This window comes from Pelodiscus sinensis, chromosome 2 (genome assembly GCF_049634645.1).
Source record: "Pelodiscus sinensis isolate JC-2024 chromosome 2, ASM4963464v1, whole genome shotgun sequence".
Lineage (NCBI taxonomy): Eukaryota > Metazoa > Chordata > Testudines > Trionychidae > Pelodiscus > Pelodiscus sinensis.
The window spans coordinates 220,096,415-220,123,604 of NC_134712.1; the positions used below are offsets into that span (position 1 = coordinate 220,096,415).

The 27,190-nt window shown below is 41.0% G+C and overlaps 1 protein-coding gene across 3 annotated transcripts in view; it reads left to right on the forward strand.

The window, feature by feature from the left end:
- The window catches only part of CACNB2 (calcium voltage-gated channel auxiliary subunit beta 2), a 384,628-nt gene extending 364,765 nt beyond the window's left edge, over positions 1-19,863 (forward strand). For 2 of the 3 annotated variants that reach the window (XM_075922478.1, XM_006119505.4), the window contains exons 10-13: positions 3,830-3,981; positions 4,989-5,084; positions 10,198-10,383; positions 17,140-19,861. In XM_075922478.1, the coding sequence (XP_075778593.1) occupies positions 3,830-3,981; positions 4,989-5,084; positions 10,198-10,383; positions 17,140-17,634 (929 nt within the window). In that variant the 3' untranslated portion in view covers positions 17,635-19,861. Of the gene's footprint in view, positions 1-3,829; positions 3,982-4,988; positions 5,085-10,197; positions 10,384-17,139 lie in introns of all 3 variants that reach the window. The other variant, XM_006119502.4, reaches the window with a different exon arrangement.
- The last annotated feature ends 7,327 nt before the right edge of the window (positions 19,864-27,190 follow it).

Consider the following 27,190-nt stretch of genomic DNA (forward strand, 5'->3'; position numbering starts at 1 on the left):
CGCAGCACTGGAGTTCCATCTGCAGCCCCTCTGTCTACCCCCCCGCCCACTCCATGCACCTCTTATGCACTGGGGCACTGGAGCCTTGCATTTCTTACTCCTTCTCCTCCCTCTCAGCACGTCCAGAGTGCCACAAATCTGATTCATGCTCCATCCCCACTTGTCCCCCTGCCTCCCAGTGCTGGAATACCACAAATCAGCTGTTCACAGCTGTTCAAGCACTGGGAGGAAGGGGGTGTAGCAGGGACAGAGTGCAAATTAGGCAATTCATGCTCTCTGAAAGTGCTGAGAGGGAAGGGGAGGCCTAGAGGGTGGGAGTGTGTGCAAGAGGCACATGGGGAAGGGGATCAGGCGGCCATGGGTGGAACCCCAGTGGCCCACATTAGGGATGTTAGATAGCAGGTAATTGAATAGCCAACTAACAGCTTGAATTCGTAGTGATTACTTGACTATTCTATAGTTCCTCGGTGCGGGGCCGGCAGTCAGTGCAATCCAGCTCCACCCCCAGGGAGCCCCCTGCCACCCTCACGCTGCTGCTTCTACCTCTCCAGAGCAGGGTGCCAGGTAAGAGCCACTCCGCAAGGAGAGGAAGTTTAAAAACCAACTCCCCTTGTGTACTGGCAGCCTGCCGCCCCTTGCTGCTGCCTCTGATACAGGGAGACAGAGGCTGCTGGGGGTGGAGGAGGCTGCCCTGAAGCAGCCTCTACATGTGGCGGGCCCAGGCTTGCTGCAGACAGAGATTGCTCTGGCAGCAGCCCCTATCTGATGTGGGGGGTGGGAGGCATGTGGCACCGTGGTGCTGGTTCTGGGGGGAACCAGCTTTTAAGCTGATACAGAGGCAGCGGGGGCGGAGGAAGGGGAGGAATGCAAGTAGTTGACTAGATTAACCAATAAGCCTAGGCTTATCAGTTAATTATCTAGTCGACTACTCGTTCATATTCCTAGCTCGCATGCGGCCCATTGGCTGCAGGTTGTCTACCGAAGTTCTCATTTGTGAGACATACTAAGGCACTGTAACTATTGCTATTTACAGTCTTAAGAACCGCCATATGTGATCACCAGCTGGTTCACACTTCACCTTACTTCCTGACAAGTGATGTTTTAGATGTTCTCCTTGGACAGAAAGGCTCTAATTAGTTGAGTAGTGATTAGTAGGAGCTCTGTATATTTTGGCCTCTGGAAACAAGTTCAGAGTTTGGGTAACTTTATCAAGAACCCTAGTGACTCTAACTGTGACGCATACTGATCTTTCAGCACCCTCTAAATTAATGTTCTTCATGACAGATTTATCCAAGTAGTGTATTCCAAACTCATGCAGGCAGGTAACATTTCCCAGAACGTTTAGTGACAAATCGATAAAGTAACACAATATTTTAGTATTTTGAAATTTCCTTTTTGTGCATCCACTAATTTCTTATCTTTTTGGGATTTACCATGTTCTAGTTAGTTATCTTATCTTACAATAGCATTCTTGACAGAATATAGAATAGAATCCATTCCCATTTGAATTATGATCCTGGCTCCAATACTGACTTCCTCTGTAGATTAACCAAATCATTTAATCTCTATCTCAGTTTCTCTATCTGTGAAACAGGGAAATAATTAGAACAGGGTTCCAGTTAGGGTATGTCTGTACTTGCACCTTAGTTCGAACTAGGGATGCAAATGTAGGCATTCGAAATAATCAATGAAGCGGGGATTTAAATATCCCGCATTTCATTAGCATCATCTCACCGGCGCGTTACCCCAATCAACAGCTGTTTCGAAAGTGAAAGTGCACGCCGGGACGCGTTAGTTCGAACCAAACCCCTTGGTTCGAACTAACGCGTCCCGGCGCGCACTTTCACTTTCGAAACAGCTGTTGATCGGAGTAACACGCCATCGAGATGATGCTAATGAAGCGAGGGATATTTAAATCTCTGCTTCATTGACTATTTCGAATGCCTACATTTGCATCCCTAATTCGAACTAGGGTGCAAGTGTAAACAATTATACCCTTTGAGACTAAGAGCCAAAATAGCTGTGAATAGAGTGCAAACAGCCACATATTATATATTTATTTTATCTCTCTAGATAGACAGATAGATAGATTATACAAAATATAGTGATAAAAATAACATTACAGGACATTTCAGACAAAAACCAATAAAAAAGTCTCTAGTCACTTAAAAAATTCACAGCCAGTCCAGAGAACTTGACAAGGAACAAACATCAAATTTAAAAACAAAACCCTTTGAAAATACAGTAATATTCTCACACTAAAAATAAGCATCCCCACCATGTATTTTAAATTTAACACTACTGCCCTATTATGTCCTGTGAGTTTTTTAAAATTAAACTGAACTGAGAAATAAATTAGCACAATTTGAAGTGTGTTTCACTCCAGCTTGTTGATCTCTGGTATGGTTTCCTCACTTTTTTTACTTATGAATATTATGGCTTTTTTATAGTTCTAAAAATTCAGGTCTGTTCCAGAATGCAAATATGACAAGTTCAAAAACAATAAGGGAGAGACTCATATCTCAGAATAATTGCTTCAGCCTGGCAAACAATAGCCTCTGAATTTTCTTTAAAGAAACACAGTGTAAACTAGGTACATGCTGATTCTTTTTATGCCCTGGAATTTAAATATGACATCTGTGTTGGCTGCCTTATCTGCATCCATGAAGACTTTGAGTTTAAGGTGTTTCACACACACACATCTGCTCTAACCCAATGCCTGGGTCCTCATCGGAGCCATTGCCACCACCACTGCCACAGCCACACCCTTCTCCCTCCAGGCATCGGGGCACGTGTGCAGAGCAGTTGTGAGCAGTCCGGGTGCCCAGCTCCAAATGACAATCAAGCCATAATCCTAAGGGCCGCATTTCTCTAAGCAAAGAGCCACATGTGGCTCGAGAGCTGCAAGTTGGCCACCCCCATATTAGAATTTGGCAGGGAAAGCATGCTTTGGAATCATGGACCTGGGAAGCCCTCAGTTTCTAGAAGTCTGCAGATGGGTGAATTGGCAAAAAAAACATAGTTTTCAGTTGGAAACTTGCTGTTTCCACCAGGACGGTGTTGAAATGAATATTTCCATGTAATATTCTGATTTTGATGAATTGACAAATTCCAATGAAAAACTGGTTTTGTCAGATTTTTTTTCTGACCAGATCTGATCACAATCCTTACCTATATCAAGGGCAAATACTTTACTAATATTGACCAAAATTTTCAAACCTCATGCCCTATTATGGATAGATAAGGCCCAGATTTCAGAGATGGTAAGTACTGAAAATTGACACTGAAGCAAATTAACATTATGGATGCTTAGAACCTTATGAAAAACAAACCTCCTTTGGGTGCCTCAGTATAACTTTAATGTGTAGCTTCAGGTACTCAGGTTTGAAAGTTATGGTCATGAAATATCATTAGAATCTGTGCTGCAATAACTTACAAATAAAGAATCCACTGAGATAATGTTGTAAAACTGAGGAATTCATATTTTAAGTAGGAGATCATAATGCTGCGTACACCTCTTTGCTATACACACATGGCTTTGATCTTATAAGAAGGTGTTAAAAATGTTTTTTCATATCAGTAATATATAAAAGCATGAAGGTGAGGCTGGTAAAGAGTACAACTTTCAGAGAACATAAACTGTAGGCGGAATGTTCTTGCTAAAGATATGTTTGCTTCAGTAGAATGCCAGTGACATTAACAATTAACAGCTCCTGCCAATCTACTCATCTGTTGTGGGAGCTGCTTGCCAATCTACCTCATTTTTACATTTGTTAGACTTAATTTCTGTTAAATATTTTCATAACTCTAATTTTCTACTTATCTGCAGCTGAAGTTCAGAGTGAAATTGAACGGATATTTGAATTAGCAAGGACATTGCAGCTGGTAGTACTTGATGCTGATACCATTAATCACCCAGCTCAACTAAGTAAAACCTCTCTGGCTCCCATTATAGTATATGTAAAGATTTCTTCTCCCAAGGTAACTGTCTTACTGTTAATTTTGTTTCAATCCTTTCTTTGAGACTCATGCCATAGGTACAAAGGAACACAGACTCTATGCTGGATGTCATTGAAGATCAAGGAATGGCACTTTTGAATTATTTCCCTTTGGATGGGAAGATATCATTAAAAGGATATCATCTCATCAGTGGGTTACAAAATCACTTTTTTTGTAAGAGAGAGATAACATAGTTCTGGTGGTTACTTAAATTTGAACTAAAGGAAACAATTATCCTCTTGTTTGTTATTGTTTTTGTAATATTACTTTACAAAGCGCCAAAACCTTGGTAAAAGCTTTTCAGAAATATGAGCTAAGATCCTTGTCTCAAAAACTTTACAACCCAAGTCGACAGTATAGAAAAGAAAGTAAGAGCATAGATGTTCTGAGCAGCAGGACAACTGGTACACTTCTAAGATCATGTGTAGTTCTATGGGTTTTGTTCAGTTTATCTTTAAGGTATCTAGTCATTTAATTTGTTATGTGGACCTCTACATTTATAGTTTTCTTGGATCAAGTCCATCCTGTAGATATGTTGGAAGGAGAAAGTGAAGGCCTGTCAAATTGGTTCTTGGAAGAGCAATCTCAAGAGTCTCGGTATAAATGGCTCCTTGGAGAAAGGCATACATGAAAACTGGAGCACTTGAAGGAGCCACTTAGTATAACTTGAACAGAAAAGGAGAGAGAAAGGGAATGAAGGGAATGAGAATAGAGAGATAGGTGGGAGTGACGTTGTTCAGGGTCTAAAAGGCAAGGGGATAAGGCTTGTAAGCCAGTGAATGAGAAGTTATTACATATGTTAAAATTATACAAGAAGAGTGTTACTTTTTTGAAGAGTACACACATATATTGGGCCCAGTTCTGCTCACAGTCAAGTCACTGGGAAATCTCCCATTGAACTGAGTGGTTTTAATCCTATTCTAATGTACTACTACTTGTTGATGAATTCTTTCTTTTCCCACCCATTTTAACTGTCTTATTTTCCACAGGTTTTACAGAGGCTAATAAAATCTCGAGGGAAATCTCAGGCTAAACACCTTAATGTTCAAATGGTGGCAGCTGATAAACTGGCTCAGTGTCCTCCAGTGAGTTATGTTAATGTGTTATTGATGTGAATATGTAGACTCCTGTTCCAAGGGACTTTGTTTCCAAGTAATAAGCTAATTGTGTAACATTTGTTGGTGCTTGCTACTGTCTGGCCTTATTTCACTTGTCATTTTGTATAAAACTCCATTGGAGATTTCTGCTTAGCATAATGGTTCAATACATTGTTTTTTCAGCAACATTAGCCCTGTAGATGCACAGGTGTTGAGCCACCAATATTGTACATGATCCATAGCTGAGGAATTAGATTACTTCAGTAACTCTTTCTAAGTTATTGTTCCAAAACTGAATCAATTTGGATTATGACCAAAAGTTGCTTCTATCTGAAGGTAGATTAGTGGTTCACATAAAATGGTCTGTATAAAATGAATTGGTGGCTTCCTTGTAGTTCCTACTGGGCATATGCCCAGTGAAATATATGAGGTCGTACTATTGATTTGCACTGTATCCTTGTACACTTACTTTCTCCATATTTAAAATGAAGATGATAGTATGCTCAACTGCTCACTATTCGCGCTAAGCAAAGAATTGATTTTTCTGATTCAGGTACCAAACTGAAATATCTAAAAAAAACAAAACCTAAATTCAATTCAAAGAATAATTGACCTTTTTTTGGGGGGGGGGGAGAGGTTGCTGAAATGAAAAAAAAAGTTTCAGGTTGAACAAAATGGTTTTTATTTTGTTTAATTTCAGTTCATTACACTAGCTCTGCATAGCCCCATTTATGGGTATTGTGTCATTTAGTGCCTAATGGTAGAACTATCTCCAAGCAGTGTCCTTTACAGTGCCCACATGGCCTCTCCTGTTCCTCCCCTCAGTAGCTGCAGTTGTTCTAAGAGTGAGGGTATATAAGAGGGCACAGTGCTCTCTACCACCTCAGCTTCTTGCAGTCACTATGCCAGATGGACATAAACTGCTCCATTCCATTCAATAACAACTGCAGCTGACCAACCCATCACATCCTTTTGGGTACTATTCCACAACAACTGGGAGCAAATAACATCTGACCCATGATTCCTTGAAATTATCAGCCATAGGTAGTCCAAACACTTCACTTTCTCCCCTCTCTCCCAACCAACACTCTTTCCCATCCCTCCTCAGAGACTGTCCTCACAAGAGTTTATTCAGGAGTGGCCATAGACAAGCTGCCAGCAACTGGCGCACTAGGCGAAACGCGTAATCGGCGCGCAATTGGTGCCCCTGCCTCCAAAGCCCTCAACAGCCGTTTTTCTTGGTACCCTAGGTGACCGCCTAGGTCGCTTGTATTGACAGGCCGCCACTGAGTTTATTATGGCAAGAAATAGATTACCTCCTCTGTCTAGGAGCTATAGAGCCTCTATCTTAGCACCTGTGAGATAAAGGTTTCATTATTTTCTGATACCAAAGAGAAAAGAAGGTTGGAGACCCATACTAGAATTCAGAGCACCGACCAATTTGTCAAAGCTAAAAAATTAAATATGATCACACTAGCAGCCTTTTTTCCATCTTTGGAAAAGAGAGATTGATTCTTGGCCCATAACCAACAGGATGCCTATTTCTCATATTGAACTTACCTTCCAACAAAAAATTCCTAAGATTTACCCTGGACCAGGACCATTATCAATACACAGTACTCCTCTCATTGACCTCTCATCGACTCTGAGAGTACTCTCCAAAGTTCCCTCCATAGTGGCAGCTCACCTAAGCTCCAAGGAGATTATGATATACTCTTACCTGAACAATTGTCTCCTGAGAGCCCACACCTTCAACCAAGCCCTCTGGAACATCCAGACTTCTGTAGACTTGTTCACAGAACTGGCCTACAGATCAATTTTCAAGAATTGATGGTTACTCCTGTATAGAACCTAGCATGCATAGGAGCTGATCTCAGCTTGTTACAAGGAGGGTACTGCTTCTGCAGCAAAGGTTTCACACCTTGTACTCATAGAAGCAGTACAATCCAGTCATAAGATATCAGCCAGACATTGCCTCCTACTGCTGGGGTACATGGCTGCAGGCACATCTTTGACATACCAGATTTCTTGTCAGGTGCCTTCATATGCTGAACAAAGATAAAAACACGGTCTTGTGCAAGAGCCATTCTGCTGCTTATTTTCAGGCAGAACGGCACTTGCGCAAGAGGGGGTTTTTGCACAAAAAGGAACAGTTTAGACTGCTCCTTTTTGCGCAAAAGCCCCTTGCGCAAAATGGCGGCTCACTAAGTATGCAAAGGAGGCAAGGCAATATTTCTTGCCACATTTGCCTATGTTCTTGAGCAAGACTGGTCAGTGCAGATGTAGCCCTTGTGTTAGGAGAATGCTAGCCTTTTACCTGGACAGAACAAAGGTCTTTAGGAAATCTCCTAAGCTTTGCCTCTCTGATGGGTTATCTAACATGTCTCCCCTTTTGAGGGAATCTTGTCCTTCCTTGGTAATGTAATTTGGTCTTATTTACACACACAAAGCCACCTTTTGAACCTTTCACTGAATATTATTTGTATTATTTCTCTGTTCATTATTGCCGTGCTGTCAGCCGGAAGAGTGAGTGAATGAAATAAATACCATGATGGCTAATCTACCATATATGACTTTTCGCAAAAGTGAAGTTGCTCTGACCACAGGTTTTTGCCAAAAATGGTTTCTGAATATCACATCAATTATACAATTAATTTGCCAGTGTTTTTCCAGGACTGCATATGAATAAAGGGGAATCTTTTTAACACTGTTTAGATGCTCTATGATTTAAATAGAATTAAAAGGTTTTGAAAATCATTTACATTATTCATCTTTTATACTAAGACTCTTAGGAATCATACAGGAACCAGACTAGTTCTAGATGGATTAGACAACGTATCGTTGAATATATGTTACAGAAATTCTGGCACCTACAATTATACAATTTCCTTTCACTAGAGCTTTGACAGCGTCTTTTGCACACATTAAGCAAGTCCCTGTTGCTGAGATTTATAGGGCTGTAACCTGAAGTACTGTGTACAGTTTTACTAAATATTATGCTCTTGATTTGGCTGCAAGGGATGATGCTAGATTTGGGAACAAGGTGCTTCAGTCTCAGTTCTTTTACGATTCTGGTCCCTCCTCCAGCTTTTTTGCAGCCCTGCTTATCAAATTATCCATAAATGAAAATATGCAGAGCCACTCAAGGGAGAAAAGGTTTTTTACTTGTAACCAGAGTTCTTCAAGCTAGCCCTGCATATTTACATTTTCTGCTTGCCTTCCCTTCTTTCTCAGAATCATCCCTTCCTTTCCCTGGGTTGGTGATGGAAGGAACTGAGGTTGGAGAGGGTTTTGTGCCCCCCTCCCTTGTGCTTTGTACGTTTTAAGATGCTGACGGGAGGTGTAGGAAGGACCGGGCAAGCCTCTGGCAGACATGACTTGGAGAAGGCTCTACCATTAGGCATCAAAAGGCAGGACAATAACTATAAGTATGAATATCCAGAGCCAATTCACAGAAGTAATCTTCAGTTTTTCACTGTACCGCTATAAACAAAATGAAAAGTCAAGATGAAACATTTTGAAAAGACTAAAATTAACTGTTTCAGCTTTTAAATTTATTTTTCCCAATTCATTTTGGCTTTAATGATTTGCCAAATTGAACTGGAAGTTGACTAGTTAGCGATCTGAGAATTGCATTTTTCAGCAAATGTACTGTTGGTCAAAAAGATCACCCAGGTGTACCCTTACAAACATTGTGAGAATTTTCACCATGAATATTCTTTATTATGGACTTTACTACATACCTCCAATTCCTAGCGTGCCTGTGGTGCCAGGGCTGTACCTGGTGTACCATGTCCCAGAGGCAAGTAATGTAGCTGCTTCAGCAGCTAAGCCTTGCAGGTGCTACCCTACTCTTGGTGAATCCCACTTAACACTCACACAGATGGTGGCTAAGACAGAGGTTTTACTTGAACAGGCAGAAAAGTATAAAGATTGTGAATAGCCTGGGTACAGAGGCATAACCAGCTGCAGTTGACCATGGGCGGTTTCTGTTGGGTCTCAGGGGCAGTCTATTTGAGAGTTAGGTCTTAGTGTCTGGAGTACCCTCTCCAGGCAAGTCTCTTGCAGGCTTTTGGGCAAGGCTCAGTGAGTATCTCTCCTGCTGCTCCTCTGTAAATTCCACACATACTGTACCCAGTTGCAATGTTGGCAGTCACAGCTTGTTCCACATCTGACTCTCCCCACTGTTCCTCTATCTCCCTGCTGCTGTGTGGCTCTCACTCCCAGAACAGAGCCTAGGCACTTCCTGATTCAAGATCTTTTCCCTTACCTGGCCTCTGGAAGGAGAAGTGCAGTGAGGAGGGGACAGATGGGGAATGTAGTCCTTGCTTGGTCAAGAGGAAGGGGATGTACAATGGGAAAGAGCTGATGGGAGTCCTAGTCCTCTGCTTTGCAGATCCATCATTATACCATAATATCAATAATTTGCTAGACACTGTTCAGGCATGTATAAAGACAAGGTTCCAGCTTCAAAGAACTTAGAGACAACATGGGGCCAATCCAACAGCAACTGAAGCTGATTTGGAAACAATTCTGTAGGCCTTGTAGTGGAAGTGGGATGTAGTGGTAAATGAAGAGTGAGTTAGTACCTGTGCAGTATTTTAAAGATGAAAATCACCACAAAAGTGATAAGTATTATTAGCTTTGTCTATTACTGTTATCATTTTTTCTCCCTTTGTCTGAAGTATCACTAGGAATGGGAATTCCACAATGTTCCTTGGCAGCTTGTTCTATCGTCTGTTTATTCCAACAATTAAAAAAGGCCTTCCTACTATTTAACTTCTCCGTCCATATTTAAGTTTTAAAATGTATTTAAAATACCAATTTTGCCTTCCCTGATTACCTATACCCTGCCAAGTGACAATCACTGGGGCATGCTATGGAAAGTATTATCTCACTACTATGTCCAGATTACTTTTAAGTCCATTGTTTTTAAAGAAACAGTTCTGCCAAAAATATTCGGGACATGAATATTATAAATCTAGATTATTTGTGGTGCAACAGTAAAAGCATTGCATAATGTGGTCAGTCATTAGCACCATCAGTGGTTTTATACTGGCTCCAAAAGTGGCTGTTTTCACTAAAATATCTCCCATTACAGGAAATGTTTGATGTAATTCTGGATGAGAACCAACTTGAAGATGCCTGTGAGCACCTGGCTGACTATCTGGAAGCCTACTGGAAGGCCACACATCCTCCTTGCAGTAATCCTCCGAACCAGCTCCTCACTCGCACTCTTGCAACAGCCACTCTTCCCATCAGTCCGGGGCCAAACATAAATTTACAGGTAGAGTTTCCTTTCTCTCTTTTCTCCCACCCCCATTCATTTCTGCAAATGTAGCGAGACTTAGCAGGGTGCACAATGTGGATTCTGATATAGGAAAATGTTAAATGCGTTTCACTGGGAACCGTAAGTTGATATAGCAGAAGACCTCTGCACTTAGGAAAAATTACTTGCTCTTTTTGTAACGTGAACAGAGTAGACTGGGGAAAAAGGAGTGTATGTTCCAGCTAGCTCCAGCCTTTGTCCCCATGGCTGAAAAATTGCTCTGAATTACCTGTGTGCTGAAGGAGCAGTTTAGGTTCTGAAGTTTTCCAGCAAAGTTATTTAGTATGATAGATACAATTCTACAGATATAGTATTGTTTACGTCTTTTTATGCCCTTGAATAGATATTCATATGCTCTTCCAACCATAATGTGTTATTAATTATACCTTCCTGAATGGTGAGATCTCTTCTTAAAAATTCACAAGTTTTATTTGAAACATTAAAAAACAAAACTATCTTTATGCTTTCACAGTATTGTTTCATGGTTTATTAATCCTGAAATAGAGTAAAACTCCAATAGTCCGGCATCCAATTGTACGGCACTCCCGATAGTCCGGAATCAAAATGGCAAGAGCCTAGTGAATGAGCTTCAGCAAAAAACAAGTCACAAGGCAGCAGCGGCACCAATTGAAATGAGCAAAAAGGATAAAAAAGGGTTAAAATAACTAAAACATTACAGTATACTGTATACAGTATGTACAATAAAAAGGGATAAAAATACTTTATATACTGTGTGTGTGTGTGTGTGTGTGTGTGTGTGTATATATATATATATAACCACCTTATAGTACCTCTTGATAGTCCATCATATCCGATAATCCGGCACCACCTAGGTCCCAAAGGTTATGGATTATCAGAAGTCCACTGTACTGAGCAAAGGTAGTCCCGTTTAAAATCTATAATCTTAACTTCCTCCCGCTTTGTCATATGTAGATATATTTTAAGCAGAGGTAGGCTAACGTTGGAACCTCAAATCTGAGCCTCCTCAAATATAGGAATGAAGTGAACTTGCATCCCAGTCTACAGATCTGAACCTACTGTTAGAATCCAAAACTAGGGATGGAACCTGTTTTCTCTTTCTTGTTTCGATACAGCTAAAATCTCACAAGAACTAAAATATTTCAACCTGAAATCTCTGAAGAGCTGATCTCATATTTCCATATTTTTAAAAGAACTATTTTTAGAACAGTTCATTACATTTCAGCACTCCTTGAACCAAACCCAAATTCTAGTCCTAATATGATTTTAATACACAACCCCAAAATTTAACCTAAATGTTAATCTGGATCAAAATGCTGCTCCCTCAGTCCATCTGTAACAGTAGTGGCCAGTTTTCTCCAGGGATTTGACCAGGGCTTCCATTAGATTTTTTTTTTTTTTTGCACTAAGGGTATGTCTACACTAGCCGCCTAGTTTGAACTAGGGAAGCTAATGAGGACGACCAAAATTGCAAATGAAACATGGGATTTAAATATCGGAATCGCCCTTCTCTGCTGTATGTAGACATGGGCAGTTCTTCCGGGCTAGTCAATTTCCAAAATGGCGACCACCTGGGAACATGCTAATGAAGTGCGGGATATTTAAATCCCACGCTTCATTTGCAATTTCAATCGCCCTCAGTAGCCTCCCTAGTTCGAAGTAGTTCCCTAACAGTTTCTAAAACTGGAGAGAGGAGGAATATAATTTGTTTAACCCCTTGCTTTCCAGTCAAAGTAGGGCAACTGGATCTGAATTCATAGAACATTCTTTTCTTCAGAGCATCTAGAACTTTTGTACTTGCTCGTCAACCAGAGTAAATGCCTGGTCAAAATTTTGTAACATTGAGTGTATTCGACATTTTGACTATTTGGGAATTCAGATACACCACATAACGGTTCTTATTTTGTGTGCTTTACAATCCATCCTAGTCAAGCAGATTTAATTTAGACTGTTTTTTAAGTTACTTTTGAATATATTCTAACAGAACATCCTGGCTGTGTCTAGACTGGCATGATTTAGCGGAAATACTTTTAACGGAAAAGTTTTTCTGTTAAAAGTATTTCCTCAAAAGAGCTTCTAGATTGGCACGGATGTTTTTGCGCAAAAAGTACTTTTGCGCAAAAGCATCCGTGCCCAGTATAGATGCGCTTTTGCGCAAGAAAGGTCCGATGGCCATTTTAGCCATATGGCTTTCTTGCGCAAAAAATTAAGGTGCCTGTCTACACTGGCCCTCTTGCGCAAGTATTCTTGCACAAGAGGGCTTATCCCTGAGTGGGAGTGTCAAAGTATTTGTGCAAGAAGCACTGAATTCTTACAGTAGAACATCAGTGTTCTTGCACAAATTCAAGCGGCCAGTGTAGACAGCTGGCCAGTGTAGACAGCTGGCAAGTTTTTGCGCAAAAGCAATTGCTTTTGCGCAAAATCTTGCCAGTCTAGATGAACCCCATGTGTGTATTTTATTCAGAAACCAGTTCTTGGCATTTCTTTCCATCCACCTTCCTGAACAGCACTAACTATTCAAATTCATATTTATTATTGTCCGCTCCCAAAATGCCAACATCAGATAAAGAATGACCAGAACAGAAACAAAAGTCTTCCACCATAGAAGTCTAGAGTCTTGTGTTGACAAAGACATGATATCAGAAATTCCTGAATCTGAACAACAGAAATGATATAACCTCCCATCTAATTTTGCAAAGCAGATGCAATTATAGCTTTTACTGTGCTTGGATAAACAGATATACCACTGTATTAAGTTCTACTGATATAATACTGAGGGGCTGTGACCCCTGATTGCTACGCTCACCAGCCCCCCTCTCACCCCTCCTCCACCGGGCCCGCCCTAGCTCTTACTTGCCTCCCTCCCCCCCCCCCCCAGCCACTGGGGAGGGCCCAGGGCTGACCCTGCCCTGCCCTTGCTCCCCTGCCGCTGGGAAAGGCCAGACTGTCCCCCCAGTCCAGGGGATGTGTGAGGGGGCTGGTGTGCGGGGTCTTGACTGAGAGTGTGTGTGAGGGGTTGAGGAGTGGGGAGCAAGGAAGGGCATGGCTCCCGCCCACCTGGAGCACTCATGTGGAGGAAAGGGAGAGACTGCCCAGCTCCTGAGGCCATGTGGTGGCTCATGACTTCTGCTCTCCCACCCCCAAGCACCAGGAAGGGGGGCAGGGAGAGGCTGTGAAGCAGCTCATAGCTCCTCCTCCTCCCCCTCCCCCGCCAGTTGGAGCATGGGGAAGGAAGGCTGGAGCAATGTGCTGCTCCAGCCTCACACTTACTTGGAGGGTCATGGGGGGGGGGGGGGTGCATTAGCACCCTTCACATCCCCCATGCGTATAGGCCTGGAGGCACTGCAGACGGTAGGACTGTAGGCGAAGAGGCCAGTCAGTGGGGAAGCCTGATAGTGGAGCTGGTATCATGGAAAGAGGCCATTTCCAGGAGGGGGAGGGGATTGTTTTGGGCTTGGAGTTCGGAGCATGGCAACACAGAGTGATGTAATGATGTCACTGTGTTGTCCCACAGGAAATGTTTTTTTTTTATTTGTAGAGAGATTATCCCAGGACTGTTATTCTATATGTCACTCTGAAGCCTAGGATGTCTTTTAGGTCAGTGTGACACAATTGGAAACCCTTATAATCTTGGTTGAAATCTCTTTTTGTTCAGAATACTACCACGTTCAATCATCACTGAGGCTCATTGTCTGTTACCATCCAATTTTTAAATTCTCATGCATTTGTACTTTACAGATTACACTTATGCAGTGTAAAGTTAGGCAAATATCCAGGCCATGCCAAGATTTCCCAGATTAGTTTACCGGGGAAATCATTGGTGAGCTTAAAACACAAAAAGGAAACTTACAAGAAGTGGAAACTTGGACAGATGACTAGGAAGGAGTATAAATATATTGCTCGAGAATGCAGGAGAGTTATCAGGAAGGTGAAAGCACAATTGGAATTGCAGCTAGCAAGGGATGTGAAGGGTAACAAGAAAGCTTTCTACAAGCATGTTAGCAATAAGAGGATAATCAGACAGGGTGTGGGGCCCTTACTGGATGAGGGAGGTAACCTAGTGACAGATGATGTGGGAAAAGCTGAAGTACTCTGCTTTCTTTGCCTCTGTCTTCACGGACAAGGTCAGCTTCCAGACAAATGCACTAGGCAACGGAGCATGGGAAGGAGGTGGACAGCTCTTGGTGGAGAAAGAACAAGTTAGGAACTATTTAGAAAAGCTAGACATACACAAATCCGTGGGTCCGGATTTAATGCATTCGAGGGTTCTGAGGGAGTTGGCAAATGTCATTGTGGAGCCTTTGGCCATTATCTTTGAAGACTCAAGGAGATCAGGAGAGATCCCGGAAAATTGGAAAAAGGCAAATGTAGTGCCCATCTTTAAAAAAGGGAAGATGGACAATCCAGGGAACTACAGACCAGTCAGCCTTACCTCAGTCCCCAGAAAAATCATGGAGGGGATCCTCGAGGAATCCATTTTGAGGCACTTGGAAGAGGGAAAATGATCAGGAATAGTCAACATGGAGTCACGAAGGGCAAGTCATGCCTGACCAATCTGATTAGCTTCTATAATGAGGTAACTGGCTCTGCAGATGTGGGAAAGTCAGTGGATGTGATATACCTTGACTTCAGCAAACCTTTTGATACTGTCTCCCACAATGTTCTTGCCAGCAAGTTAAGGAAGTATAGATTGGATAAATAGACTGTAAGATGGATAGAAAGCTGACTAGACTGTCGGGCCCAATGGGTAGTGATCAATGGCTCGATGTCAGGTTGGCAGTCGGTTTCTATTGGAGTTCCCCAAGGATCAGTTCTAGGGCCAGTTTTGTTCAACATTTTTATTAATGACCTAGATGAGGGGATGGATTGCACCCTCAGCAAGTTTGCAGATGACATTGAGCTAGAGGAGAGGTAGATACGGTAAAAAGCAGGGATAGGGTTCAGAGTGAAGTAGACAAATGATTGGGCCACAAGAAATCTGATGAGGTTCAACAAGGACAAGTGTAGCGTTCTGCACTTGGGACGGAAGAATCCCAAACACTGTTACAGAATGGGGACCGACTGGCTAAGTAGCAGTTCTGCAGAAAAGGATCTGGGGATTACAGCAGATGAGAATCTGGACATGAGTCAACAGTGTGCCTTTGTAGCCAAGAAGGCTAATGGCATATTAGGGTGCATTCGGAGGAGCACTGCCAGCAGATCTAGAGAAGTGATTATTCCCCTTTATTCGGCTCTGGTGAGGCCACATCTGGAGTATTGTGTACAGTTCTGGGCTCCCCACTATAGAAAGGATGTGGACACATTGGAGAGGGTTCAGCGGAGGGTGACCAAAATTATTAGGGGGCAGGAGCGCATGACCTATGAGGAGAGACTGAGGGATTTGGGTTTGTTAGTCTGCAGAAGAGAAGAGTGAGGGGGGATTTAATAGCAGCCTTCAATTTCCCAAAGGGAGGTTCCAAAGAGGATGGAGAGAGGCTGTTCATAATAGTGACGGATGGCAGAACAAGGAGCAATGGTCTCAAGTTACAGTGGGGGAGGTCTAGGTCGGACATTAGGGAAAACTATTTCACTAGGAGGCTGGTGAAGTACTGGAATGGGTTACCTAGGGAGGTGCTGGAATCTCCATCCCTGGAGGTTTTTAATTCTTGGTTTGACAGAGCCCTGGCTGGGTTGATTTAGTTGGGATTGGTTCTGCCTTGGGCAGGGGGCTGGATTTGATGACCTCCTGAGGTTTATTCCAGCTCTGTGATTCTAAGGGTGTGTCTAGACTACACCTTTCTGTCGACAGAGAGATGTAGATTTGGCACATCAAAATTGCTAATGAAGCAGGGATTTAAATATCCCGTACTTCACTAGAATAAACATGGCTGCCGCTTTTTTCCGACACGGAGCGTTTTTGGAAGAAAAAAAAGGCAGTCTAGACGCAGATCTGTCAAAAATAAACCCTTTTTTGACAGATCCTGTAATCCTCATAAGCTAAATAATTACAATTGTTCATTCTGCAGTGATTTCAAACACTGTGTTGATGAAGACTAGGCTTGATTGTATTTGGTATTCTTATTTCAATCTTTCAATAGTAACAATATGTTAGGAAATTGTGATAATATCATTCTCCCTCAGTTTTGGCAATAATAATTTAACTGTAAGGTCAAAAAACAGTGAGATAATTGAATTATTACCACCAAACCCAGAAGGGCAATACTATTATTGGTATTATAAGTCTGAACAATACCAGCTCAAGCCATCTTTTAATTCTTAAAAAAAGCCAAAAACTTACCCTCCCACTGCTATCCAACCATTCAGTATTCACACAGCTGTGTTTTAAAGACAGTCTCCAGTCCTCAAGGAGATTTCTTGAATGCCTTCTAATGCCTGCCCTCTCTAAAGCTGACAGATCCTCTCTAGTGCTTCTGAATTGACAGTTCTGCTCCTGCAACGTCCATGTTGTGATTGTAGTTGTGCTAATGGGCATGTTCAGAAAGCAATGATGTTACACAAGCCCTGGACTTGCCACAGAATAAACCTACTGCTCCCTTGCCTCCTCCTTGGGGTCACTTGTATAATAACACAATATTTTCAGTTAAAGTTTAATTCTAACCATTTCTGGATTAGAGGCAAAGTGAGTGTTTTGTATGTAAATTACTGCATTTATGGTTTTACCTTAATTTGTATTGAGGAAATGTCTTTACATGTGTCCAAGATTATGAACTTACTGTCTGTTGTGACACTAACCAGGGCTCTCAAGGAGATCAGAGAAATGACCATTCAGCCCCTGAACGCACTGGCTCACAAATTGAAGAGGAGGCACGGATTGAACCCACGAAGAAATTTCAACATCGTTCATCTTCCTCAGCCCAGCACCATAACCATCGCAGTGGTGTTAGCCGAGGCCTGTCTAGGCAAGAAACATTTGACTCAGAACCCCAAGACAGCAGAGATTCAGCTTACACAGAACCAAAGGAAGAATACTTACATGAGCATGGTGACCACAATGATTCTCACAGGGATCACAGTCATAGAGATGAGTCACATGGGAGCAGTGATCACAGACATAGGGAATCAAGGCATCGCTCAAAGGAAAGGGACCGAGAGCAGGACCACAACGAATGCAACAAACAACGCAGTCGTCATAAATCAAGGGACCAATATTGTGACAAGGATGGAGAAATGATATCTAGAAAACGCAATGACACAGGAGACTGGAACAGGGATGTATACATCCGCCAATAACTTTTGCCTCAGCCAGTCTTGTGTTTCTTTAAGTCTTGTATAACGACACCCCTTGAAAATATCTTTGGGTTCTACATTGCAGAACATATGGTATCCTTCTGATCCTTCTGTATGCTGATTTGTATTGCTGTTGCTTGCATAGCAATAGCATGAAATAGAATATTCATATACTTATTTTTGATTAGTGCTATATAAATTGGCGTAGTACAACTGCAGAGCTTCTGATGTTGTACTGTGCTTTTTTCAAGCTGTTTTTGATAGCAGCCATTTGAACAATATCTGTTGCCATCAAGGTGATGTTAGTGTTTTAAAACAAGGTACAGTTGATGTTTAATAACCTCCCGTGTATTCAGCCAGCCAGAATCAGCACATACAAAACTGAAACTCATCTGTTTTGATTTTTAATTTGTATGCACTTGATTTGCATATTGGTTTAAGAGACACTATCTGTTGCTTGTACCTCTAGTGGACTCCATTTGGGGGACAAAATTCAGTTTTGCCTTACACACAGGGAATCATAAAGTCAAAATCTATTTTCTATGTACTGGTACTGTGTACTGTATATACAGTTTATAAATGTTATTTCTGCAGACACCTTCTTACTATATAAGTTTGACCACACTGTTTTAGAGTCCTAATGCCAAGTCAGCAGATTAGCTTTTGAATTACTAGCAACTGGAACTAGCCTCATTCAGGAAATTTGTAAGAGTGTCTATTACAGAAATTTTTTTCTTCTGTAGCAGAAAGTTTATACTTACTGTAAATATGAATGAATGCTTGAGATAAAAGGTTTGATTCCTGTATTTTATGCTGTCCTTGCAAACTTACAATTTTGTGTTTTAAATTGATAACTAACCTAGCACTATAAATTGTTCTATACCCACACAAATTGTAATGGACACACTCTTAATTTTTGTTTTCTTTGTCAAAATAAGGTGATGCAAGCATGCATAACAGGGAGAGAGTATGAGCGTGTGAGAGAGCGACAGCAGAAGTTCAGCATGTAGAAGACCTAATGAAGAAATACTCAAAAACTGAAGCAGTCAGTTTATTCTATTGTTTTCAAAATCTGAATTGTAGTCAGGGAACATGAGGCAGTTTACGGTTACAGGTAATTAAGAAAGCATAAATCCGCTGGCTCTCAAGACTCCAGGAGAGTAAAAACACAGGCAAATGTTACTGTAAGTGTTTCACTGGAAATGTAAAATCTTTGTGTTTTAGAGTATTTGTTTTAGTAAGAAAAGTTTACACAGCTTGTGGAGAGTTATTTTGTTGGAAAATAAATTTTTTGTAGCTTCTCCACTTTTTTTCTACACTTGCCACACAGTCTGCAGTCCCACTTTGCAGCCATGTCTCCAAGTCTGTCCTCATCCTTCAGCTAAAGCTTTGTCTGCCAATAAGCCCAGAAGGAGGATTGTTATAACTAAAGGTTCCCTCTATCATGAACTCACTACAAAAATGTATTGTAATCAAATGGAGTGGTATGTTGTGCATCAAGTACCCGTTGTACCAATAAGTGGGACACCGTGTATTACTTTTTGGTTTCAGATTCCATGCCCCTGCCTAGATTAAATTCTCGCCTGCGCCTACTGCAGCACAGGAGCACACAAAATCTACTAGCCTGGGTCCCACTGGGACCTGGTGTCTGAGGGGGATGTGGAGATTGTGTTTCTCCTTCTCAGTCAGGGGCCACGTGAGTGAGGGTTTTGTTTATATACTTGGCGTCTCACTTGTGTGCACCCCCGACTGATTTTTCTGTGGGTCAGCAGCCCCCGGCCCAAAAAAGGTTCCCTTCTCCAGTATAAAGAAAAGAGAATGGGGGTCACATTCATTTATAACTGTGCACATTTGTGCAATTAATATATTTTCTAGCAAAAAGGTGGATATTGGAATTATTGGAGCTCTGGTATTTTATATTATTACAGTGAAATGTATAAGAAATACATGAGATTCATGTTTAAAAATCCATTCCTTTATTCCATGGTCCAGATAATTCTGTTTCCACACATTGGGAGATATTTTTCCTCTAAAAGAAGCTTTGGAGCATTTTTCTTAATAAATAGAGGTGAATTTTTGCTGTCTGTTATCTAATCATAACTCCTGTTGCTGTCACTTGTGAGCATCCAAGAACAATGTCTGACTGGGGGGGGCTACGTCTACATTGTGCATTCTTACACAAGAAGATGTGCAAATGAGGCATGGTGATGAATATCGCCGTGCCTCATTTGCATACCTAATGAGCTGCCATTTTTGCACAAGGGGCTTCTTGCGCAAAAGCCCCTTGCACAAAAATGGCAGCTCATTAAGTATGCAAATGAGGCACGGCGGTGCGCAATGTAGATGTAGCCAAAGTGTATACTGGGGGAGAAGATGGCAAGGATGTCTTTCTAAAATCAAAGTTCTAAGTGTTTGTAGACACTTTAACTGCCTTTCCAGCAAAAGGAAGCTAATTTGTTTCTACGCTCCTAACAAGCTATTTTCCCAGATTCAGGTTACGGAACTGTGGATGATAATTCTCTTAACTGATCCAACTATTATGTGGGGCTACATCTACACTGCAGCGCTATTTTGGGATACAAAAGTATCCTGAAATAGCTATTCCACGTCTTTTGAGCTTGCCCATTATTTTGAAATATAACAGGCTCGCTATGCCAACATCCCTATAAACCTCTTTCCATGAGGAGTAAGGGATGTTTCGGAATAGCGATTTATTTTGAAATAAGTGCTGTATAGACAGCATCAGATTTCGAAATAAAATATGCAATTTGCGTAGCTCAAATTGTGTATCTTATTTCAAACTACGGTGTAGTGTGGGCATGTCTATACAGCAGGGCTAAAAACAAAATAAGCAACACAACTTGAGTTACTTCAATTGTGTAGCTTAAGTTGAAATAGCTTATTTTGGCTTTTGGCGCTGTCTACACAGCAGGAAGGCCAAGAAAGAGCACTCTTCCTCCAGCTTCCCTGTGGGTATGTCTACACTACCCTCCTAGTTTGAACTAGGAGGGTAATGTATGCATACCGCACTTGCTAATGAAGCCCGGGATTTGAATTTCCCGGGCTTCATTAGCATAAGCGGGGAGCCGCCATTTTTAAATCCCCGCTGCGTCGAACCCCGTGCAGCGCGGCTACACGGGGCTCGAACTAGGTAGTTCGGACTAGGGTGCCTATTCCGAACTACCGGTACACCTCGTTTCACGAGGAGTAACGGTAGTTCGGAATAGGAACCTAGTCCGAACTACCTAGTTCGAGCCCCGTGTAGCCGCGCTGCACGGGGTTCGAAGCAGCGGGGATTTAAAAATGGCGGCTCCCCGCTTATGCTAATGAAGCGCGGGAAATTCAAATCCCGGGCTTCATTAGCAAGTGCGGTATGCATACATTACCCCGCTAGTTCGAACTAGCGGGGTAGTGTAGACATACCCTTACTCCTCATCAACTGAGGGTTACAGTTCAGTGAGATGTGCTGCTTTGTGTTGCATGTACCAGTGCTTAAACTTTAGTCTATCAATTTCATTTTCTTATTGTCCTGTGCATGACATTCTCTCTCAATTAAAGTGAAGAGCTAGTTGTAGTACTGCTTTATCAATGTCCCTTTTGCAATACAATCTGCTTGCTATGCTTTGTTGTGGAAAAGCACTTGGCACTTAGAAGTTTTAACCAGCATGTTTTAAAATACTTTAACCGGAGGATATATGAAAGGCTACGGTAATGAAGTACCTTTTCCTCGATAGGTAGCCACTAGGAAAAGTTGACAATACTGTGTTTGTACTGTGATGGTGCTAGATTTCCCAGTCTTCATCAGGCCCCTTGTGATGCATAAAAAACAGTTGCCCTACCTTGTCAAGCTGAAAAGATACAGACAGGAAAAATGATAAAAAATGAAGGAATCTGTCCAGGAGCGGTGATACGTGGATCTTGCTAGTTCCATATTTTTTTGCCTTCAGGACCATCAGCATAGGAGTGGTGAAGGAAGAGGGCTGCAATTCAATATTTATAATATAGAGGCACATTTTATTCTATCCTTCTTTGCACATCTTTTTAAATTAGTACACAGTGGTGCTAGCCAACAACCCACTTCAACCTAACCTTTACCAGTTCAGTTTCTTGTAGACACCATGGAAGAAGGCACACTTGAGAAGTGATTTGAAGGTGAATGAGTAGTACCCTCCAGGGAGGTTAGGACAATGTATAAGAGAGGAAAGATATGTATTCAGGAGGCTAGCAGTTAGGCTAGGGGTGGGAGATGATGGAATGACAGGAGATAAAATATCATTTTGCAGACCATCAAACAACAGACTAATTCTTATCCAGGAAAATAATGTAAATAAAACATCACACAGGTCACATACTCCATCCTAAGGCTCTAACAGATTCATATACTGTCTCTGGAGTTTGGATGAGAAGCTTTATATATATGTTTGTGTTCATCAAACTATATTATGTAACTACACAGTTTCAGCTTCTTCATTTGGCCCTATTTAACCAAAGCAAGCTGTGGCAGTGGCTTACACCCTGAGATGTAGAACAATTTGCAAAATGTCATGTGAGAAACTCACTTTGTCCACACAACCAGAGTGTTGGGGGGGGGGGGGGGTTTGTAGGTAGATCATGTGATGAAATCCTCTTCCCTCCCCCAAACTAGGGTCAAAGTGTAGAGCTGTTAGCTCTTCCTTTCCCCTCCCATGTAGCTGCTCATTTATAAACCATGTGCATCCCATACGTGGAGCTCTAATAGTTTCAATCCTACTCATCACCCTGTTCAACAGCTGCAAGACTGGAGGGATTTTGCTGCTAATCATTTATAAGCTTTGCTAGTCACTGAAAGCCAATTTCAGAACATGCTACTCACCCTCATTAACCAAACTTTAAATCAATAGATAATCTGATTTCACTTTAAATGCAATTTTCTGCTAACATTGTTTATTTCTAAGTATTAAATAATTTGCCATAATGTCTGTCTCCTATCTCATCTTTCAGGAAGCAATGTCCTCTAATTTTCCATTTTCTGTAAGTTCTCAGATACCTTTTTGCCATTTCTTATTGTGGTCTGTGTCCCACAGTAATTTAGAGTGATTGTATTATTTCTAAGATACATGTTGCCATATTCCTCTGAATCCTTTACAACCTTCACTTTGCTCCATTCCCTCCCACCAGGAGAAAAGCACAAGGTAAGCAGCTCTACAAAATTAAGGACTGGAGAAGTTCCTTTACACACAATGTGAAGTAACAGTCTTACTTAACATGAAAAAGGCCATGGTAGGTCAGACCAAAGGCTCATCTACCCAGTGTCCTGCCCAGTGTTCTCTCTAAGCTACCTGGCAGTACAACTTCACAGGTGATTAATTAGCCCCACCCAGTCAGACTCAGGGCTCTGTGCAGGGAGTTCACTGATTGGGCAGAGCTGATAAATCACCTGTGAAGCTGTGCTGCCAGGTAGCTTAGAGGGAACACTGATCATCCCTTATGACAGTCACCAATGCCAGGTGCCCCAAAGGGAATGAACAGAAGAGGTAATTATCAAATAATCTCCCCTCTGTCATCCATTCCCAGCTTCAGACAAATGGTAGCTACAGCCACCATTCCTACCCATCCTGGCTAATAGAAATTGATGGACCTAACCTCCATGAATTAACCTCTTTTTTGAACCCTGGTAAGTCCTGGTCTTCACAACATCCTCTGGCAAGGAGTTCCACAGGTTGACTGTGCATTGTGTGAATAAATACCTCCTTTTGTTTTAAATCTGCTACCTATTAATTTCATTTGGTGACCTCTAGTTATGGAGCAAGTAATTTTTTCTCATCTATTTTCTCTACACTGGAATGATTTTATCCTTTCTCCCCTGTAGTCTTCTCTTTTCTAAGCTGAAAGTCCCAGTTTTATTAACATCTTCTAATATGGCCATCATTCTTTACCCCCAATCATTTTTGTTGCCCTTTTTTGAACTTTTTCCAATGTCAAGATGTCTTTTTTGAGATGAGGCAACCAATTTTCATGCAGAATTCAAGACCGACATTCAAGGCATACCATGGATTTATGTAGAGGCAGTAAAATACTTTCTGTTTTATTCTCTATCCCTTTTTTTATTATTCCCAACATTGGTGTGTTTTTTAAATTTTTATTGCTACTGCACATTGAGTGGCTATTTTCAAAAAACTATCCACAATAACTCAAAGATATCTCTCTCTCTCTTTCTCTCTCGAGCAGTAAAAGCTATTTTAGTCACTACTATTTTGTATGTGTACAATCCAGATCTATTTATCAACATTAAAATTCATAGTTGCCCAATCACTTAGTTATGTGAGAGCTATTTGAAGCTCTTCAGTCTGCTTTTGGTCTTAACTCTCTTGAGCAGTTTAGTATCATCTGCAAGGTTTGCCACCTCATTGTTTACCCCATTCTCCAGATCATTTATGAATATGTTGAATAGGATTGGTCTCAGTACAGACCTCTGTGGGACACCACTAGTTACCCTCTCTCCATTCTGAGAGCTAACTATTCCTACCCTTTATTTCCTATCCTATAACAAGTTATCAATCCAAGACAGGACCATTCCTCTTATCCCATGACAGCTTACTTTGCTTAAGAGCCTTTGGTGAGGGACCTTGTCAAAGGCTTTCCGGAAATCTAAATACTCTATAACCACTGGCTCTTCTTTCCCACATGCTTGTTGACTCCCTCCCCCCCCCCCCCCCCCAAAAAAAAATGATTAGTGAAGCATGATTTCCCTTTACAGAAACCATGTAGACCTTTCCTCAATGAATTATGTTCATCTGTGTTTGCCAATTCTGTTCTTTTCTATAGTTTCAACACATTTCCCCGTTACTGAAGCTAGACTTACCAATCTGCAATTGCCAGGATAACCTGTAGAGCAGGGCTACTCAACACATGGCCCGCGGCCCACAGCCTATTTGTTTGCAGCCCACAGTGCGGTTTGGGTTTACACAGGACTCAGCACGCGACCCATGGGTGGGATCCTTTGAACATAGCCTCCACCAGGAACACACTCCACAATGGCGAGTCAATATAATGGTATTTTGTTGATATGCGGTTTTAGTAGTTAAATTCCTGGACTCCCATTGCTCATTAAAAGTGCTGTCATATGTGTGGAAATCAGGTAAATGTTGCATTTTATTAATATCAGCGGAACTGACTTAAATTGGACCTGCTGTTCTGCAGTCTTGCCTTAATCTTTGTATTCATGCCCATAAGTGTGAAAGAAGCTATTTGCATATATATTTGTATGTATATGCAATCACACTTAAGTTGAGGCCCTCAGCACTTGCTAAGAATATCATTGTGGCCCCTGGGGCTTTCAAAGTTGAGTAGCCATGCTGTAGCGCCCTTTTTGAAAATTAGTGTCACATTAGCTATCGTCTAGTCATTTGGTACAGAAGCAGATTTAAAGGCTAGGTTACAAACTAGTTAGAAGTTCTGCAACTTCACAGAACTTTTGGGTGAATGCCATCTGGTCCTGGTGACTTGTTACTATTTAGTTCATCAATTTGTTCCAGAACCTCTTCTAATGACACCTCAGTCTGGGATAAGTCCTTAGATTTGTAACCTAAAAAGAATGGCTCGGGTTCGGGAATCTCCCTAACATCCTCAGCTGTGCAGACCAATGCAAAGAATATATTTACTTTCTCTGCAATGAGCTTATTGTCCTGTAGCATCTTGATCATCCAGTGGACCCACTCATTGTTTAGCAGATTTCTGCTTTTGATATACTTAAAAAAAGTGACTATTATCTTTTGAATTTCTGGCTAGTTGTTCTTCAAATTTCTTTTTGGCCTTTCTAATTATATTTTTACATTCATTTGACAGAGTTTATGCTCCTTTCTGCTTTCCTCACCATGATTTATCTTCCACTTTTTAAACAATGCCTTTTTTTCTCTCTCACTGCTTCTTTTATTTGGTTGTTAAGCCACTTTTTTGGTTATTTTACAGATTTTTTAAATTTGGGGTACACATTTAAGTTCAGTCTCTATTATGGTGTCTTTGAAAAGTTTCCATTAAATTTTCAGAACACTTTTGCTTTTGGCACTGACCCTCTTAATTTCTGTTTAACTTACCTCATTTTTGTGTAGTGCCCTTTTCTGGGCTCCTTTGCTAGTTTTCCCACCACCGGGATGTTAAATTTAATTATATTATGGTCACTATTTCCAAGTGGTCCAGCTATAGTCATCTCTTGGACAAGATCATCCGCTCCACTTAGAGGACTAAATCAAGAATTGCCTCTCCTTTTGTGGGTTCCAGAATCTGGTGGTTCAAGAAGTAGTCATTCAAGGTATCAAGAAAATTTTATCTCACCTGGAGATGGTGTGCCCAGTCAATATGGGGATAGCTGAAATCTTCCATTGCATTTTTTATTTTTTTGTAGCTTGTCTAATCTCCCTTAGCATTTCACAGTCACTATCACTGTCCTGGTCAGGTGATTGGCAATATATCCCTGCTTCTATATTCATATTATTAGTGCATGGAATTACTATACATAAAGATTTTATTGAACAGTTTGATTCATATACATTCTAACTTCATTTGATTCTATGCTTTCTTTCACATATATTTCCACTCCCCCACCAGCATGACCTGTTCTATTACACATTCTGTCTGTATCTCACATCTTTTACAAAATGTTTCATTCCCTCACAATTAGGCAGATGTAATATGCATGTGCCATTTTCCTGTGAATATTTTTAATATTAATATTGCTTTGATTCTCAGAGTGAAATTCCCTTAATGTCTCTTAAATTACATTCCAGTTTTTATATAAGAACTAGATTACATTGGCATGTAAGGTCACCATTCTTTCTATAGTTCAACATTTTCTAATGGTGTCCCTAGGCAGCATAAATAAATAAATAAATTAAATAAAATAAAATAAATGCCAATGAGTTACACAGGGTGTAATATCAGATCAAAGCTTCATTTCTTTAACTAATACATATTTTGTTAATATGACCACCCCTGCAAATAAGCCTTTCAACAAATTATAACAGTATGTAACTGAATCTGGTACTAAATTGTATGATGAAGATTAGAAAAGCTGTCATTCTCTAACTGTTGTTCTACAGAATATAAAACGTTTAATGTTAAACAACAAAACAAAATGGGTACTGTACTTAGAAATAAAGAGATATTATTCTGCTTTTTTTAAAAAAGGCCATTTCTCACAATGGTTAGCCTCTTTTCTCATTAAGAACTCTTTGCTTATATTAGCACATGGTCCTACGATTTAACAAATTACATCAGCCTCCATGATATTATAAATACCTTTACGTTGATGAAGATGAATATCTAGAGTTGGCACTGTTGTAAGGTTCCTTCCGCCCAGGCCACTGCTAATCTCTATGACCATTTCTACAAACAGGTTAAACTGCTTTTGTTGTAGTTTTTAATAGGATATGGTCAGATAAACACAGGATTTAGATTTTGTAGCAAGTATCCTCTCATTCAATGTTGAACATCTTCATTTGGGATTTTAATATTTTGCACTAGGTAGTGCACAATCATTAGAGAGTGAAACCTACTGTACCCAGTCTATCACCATACAAAGAGT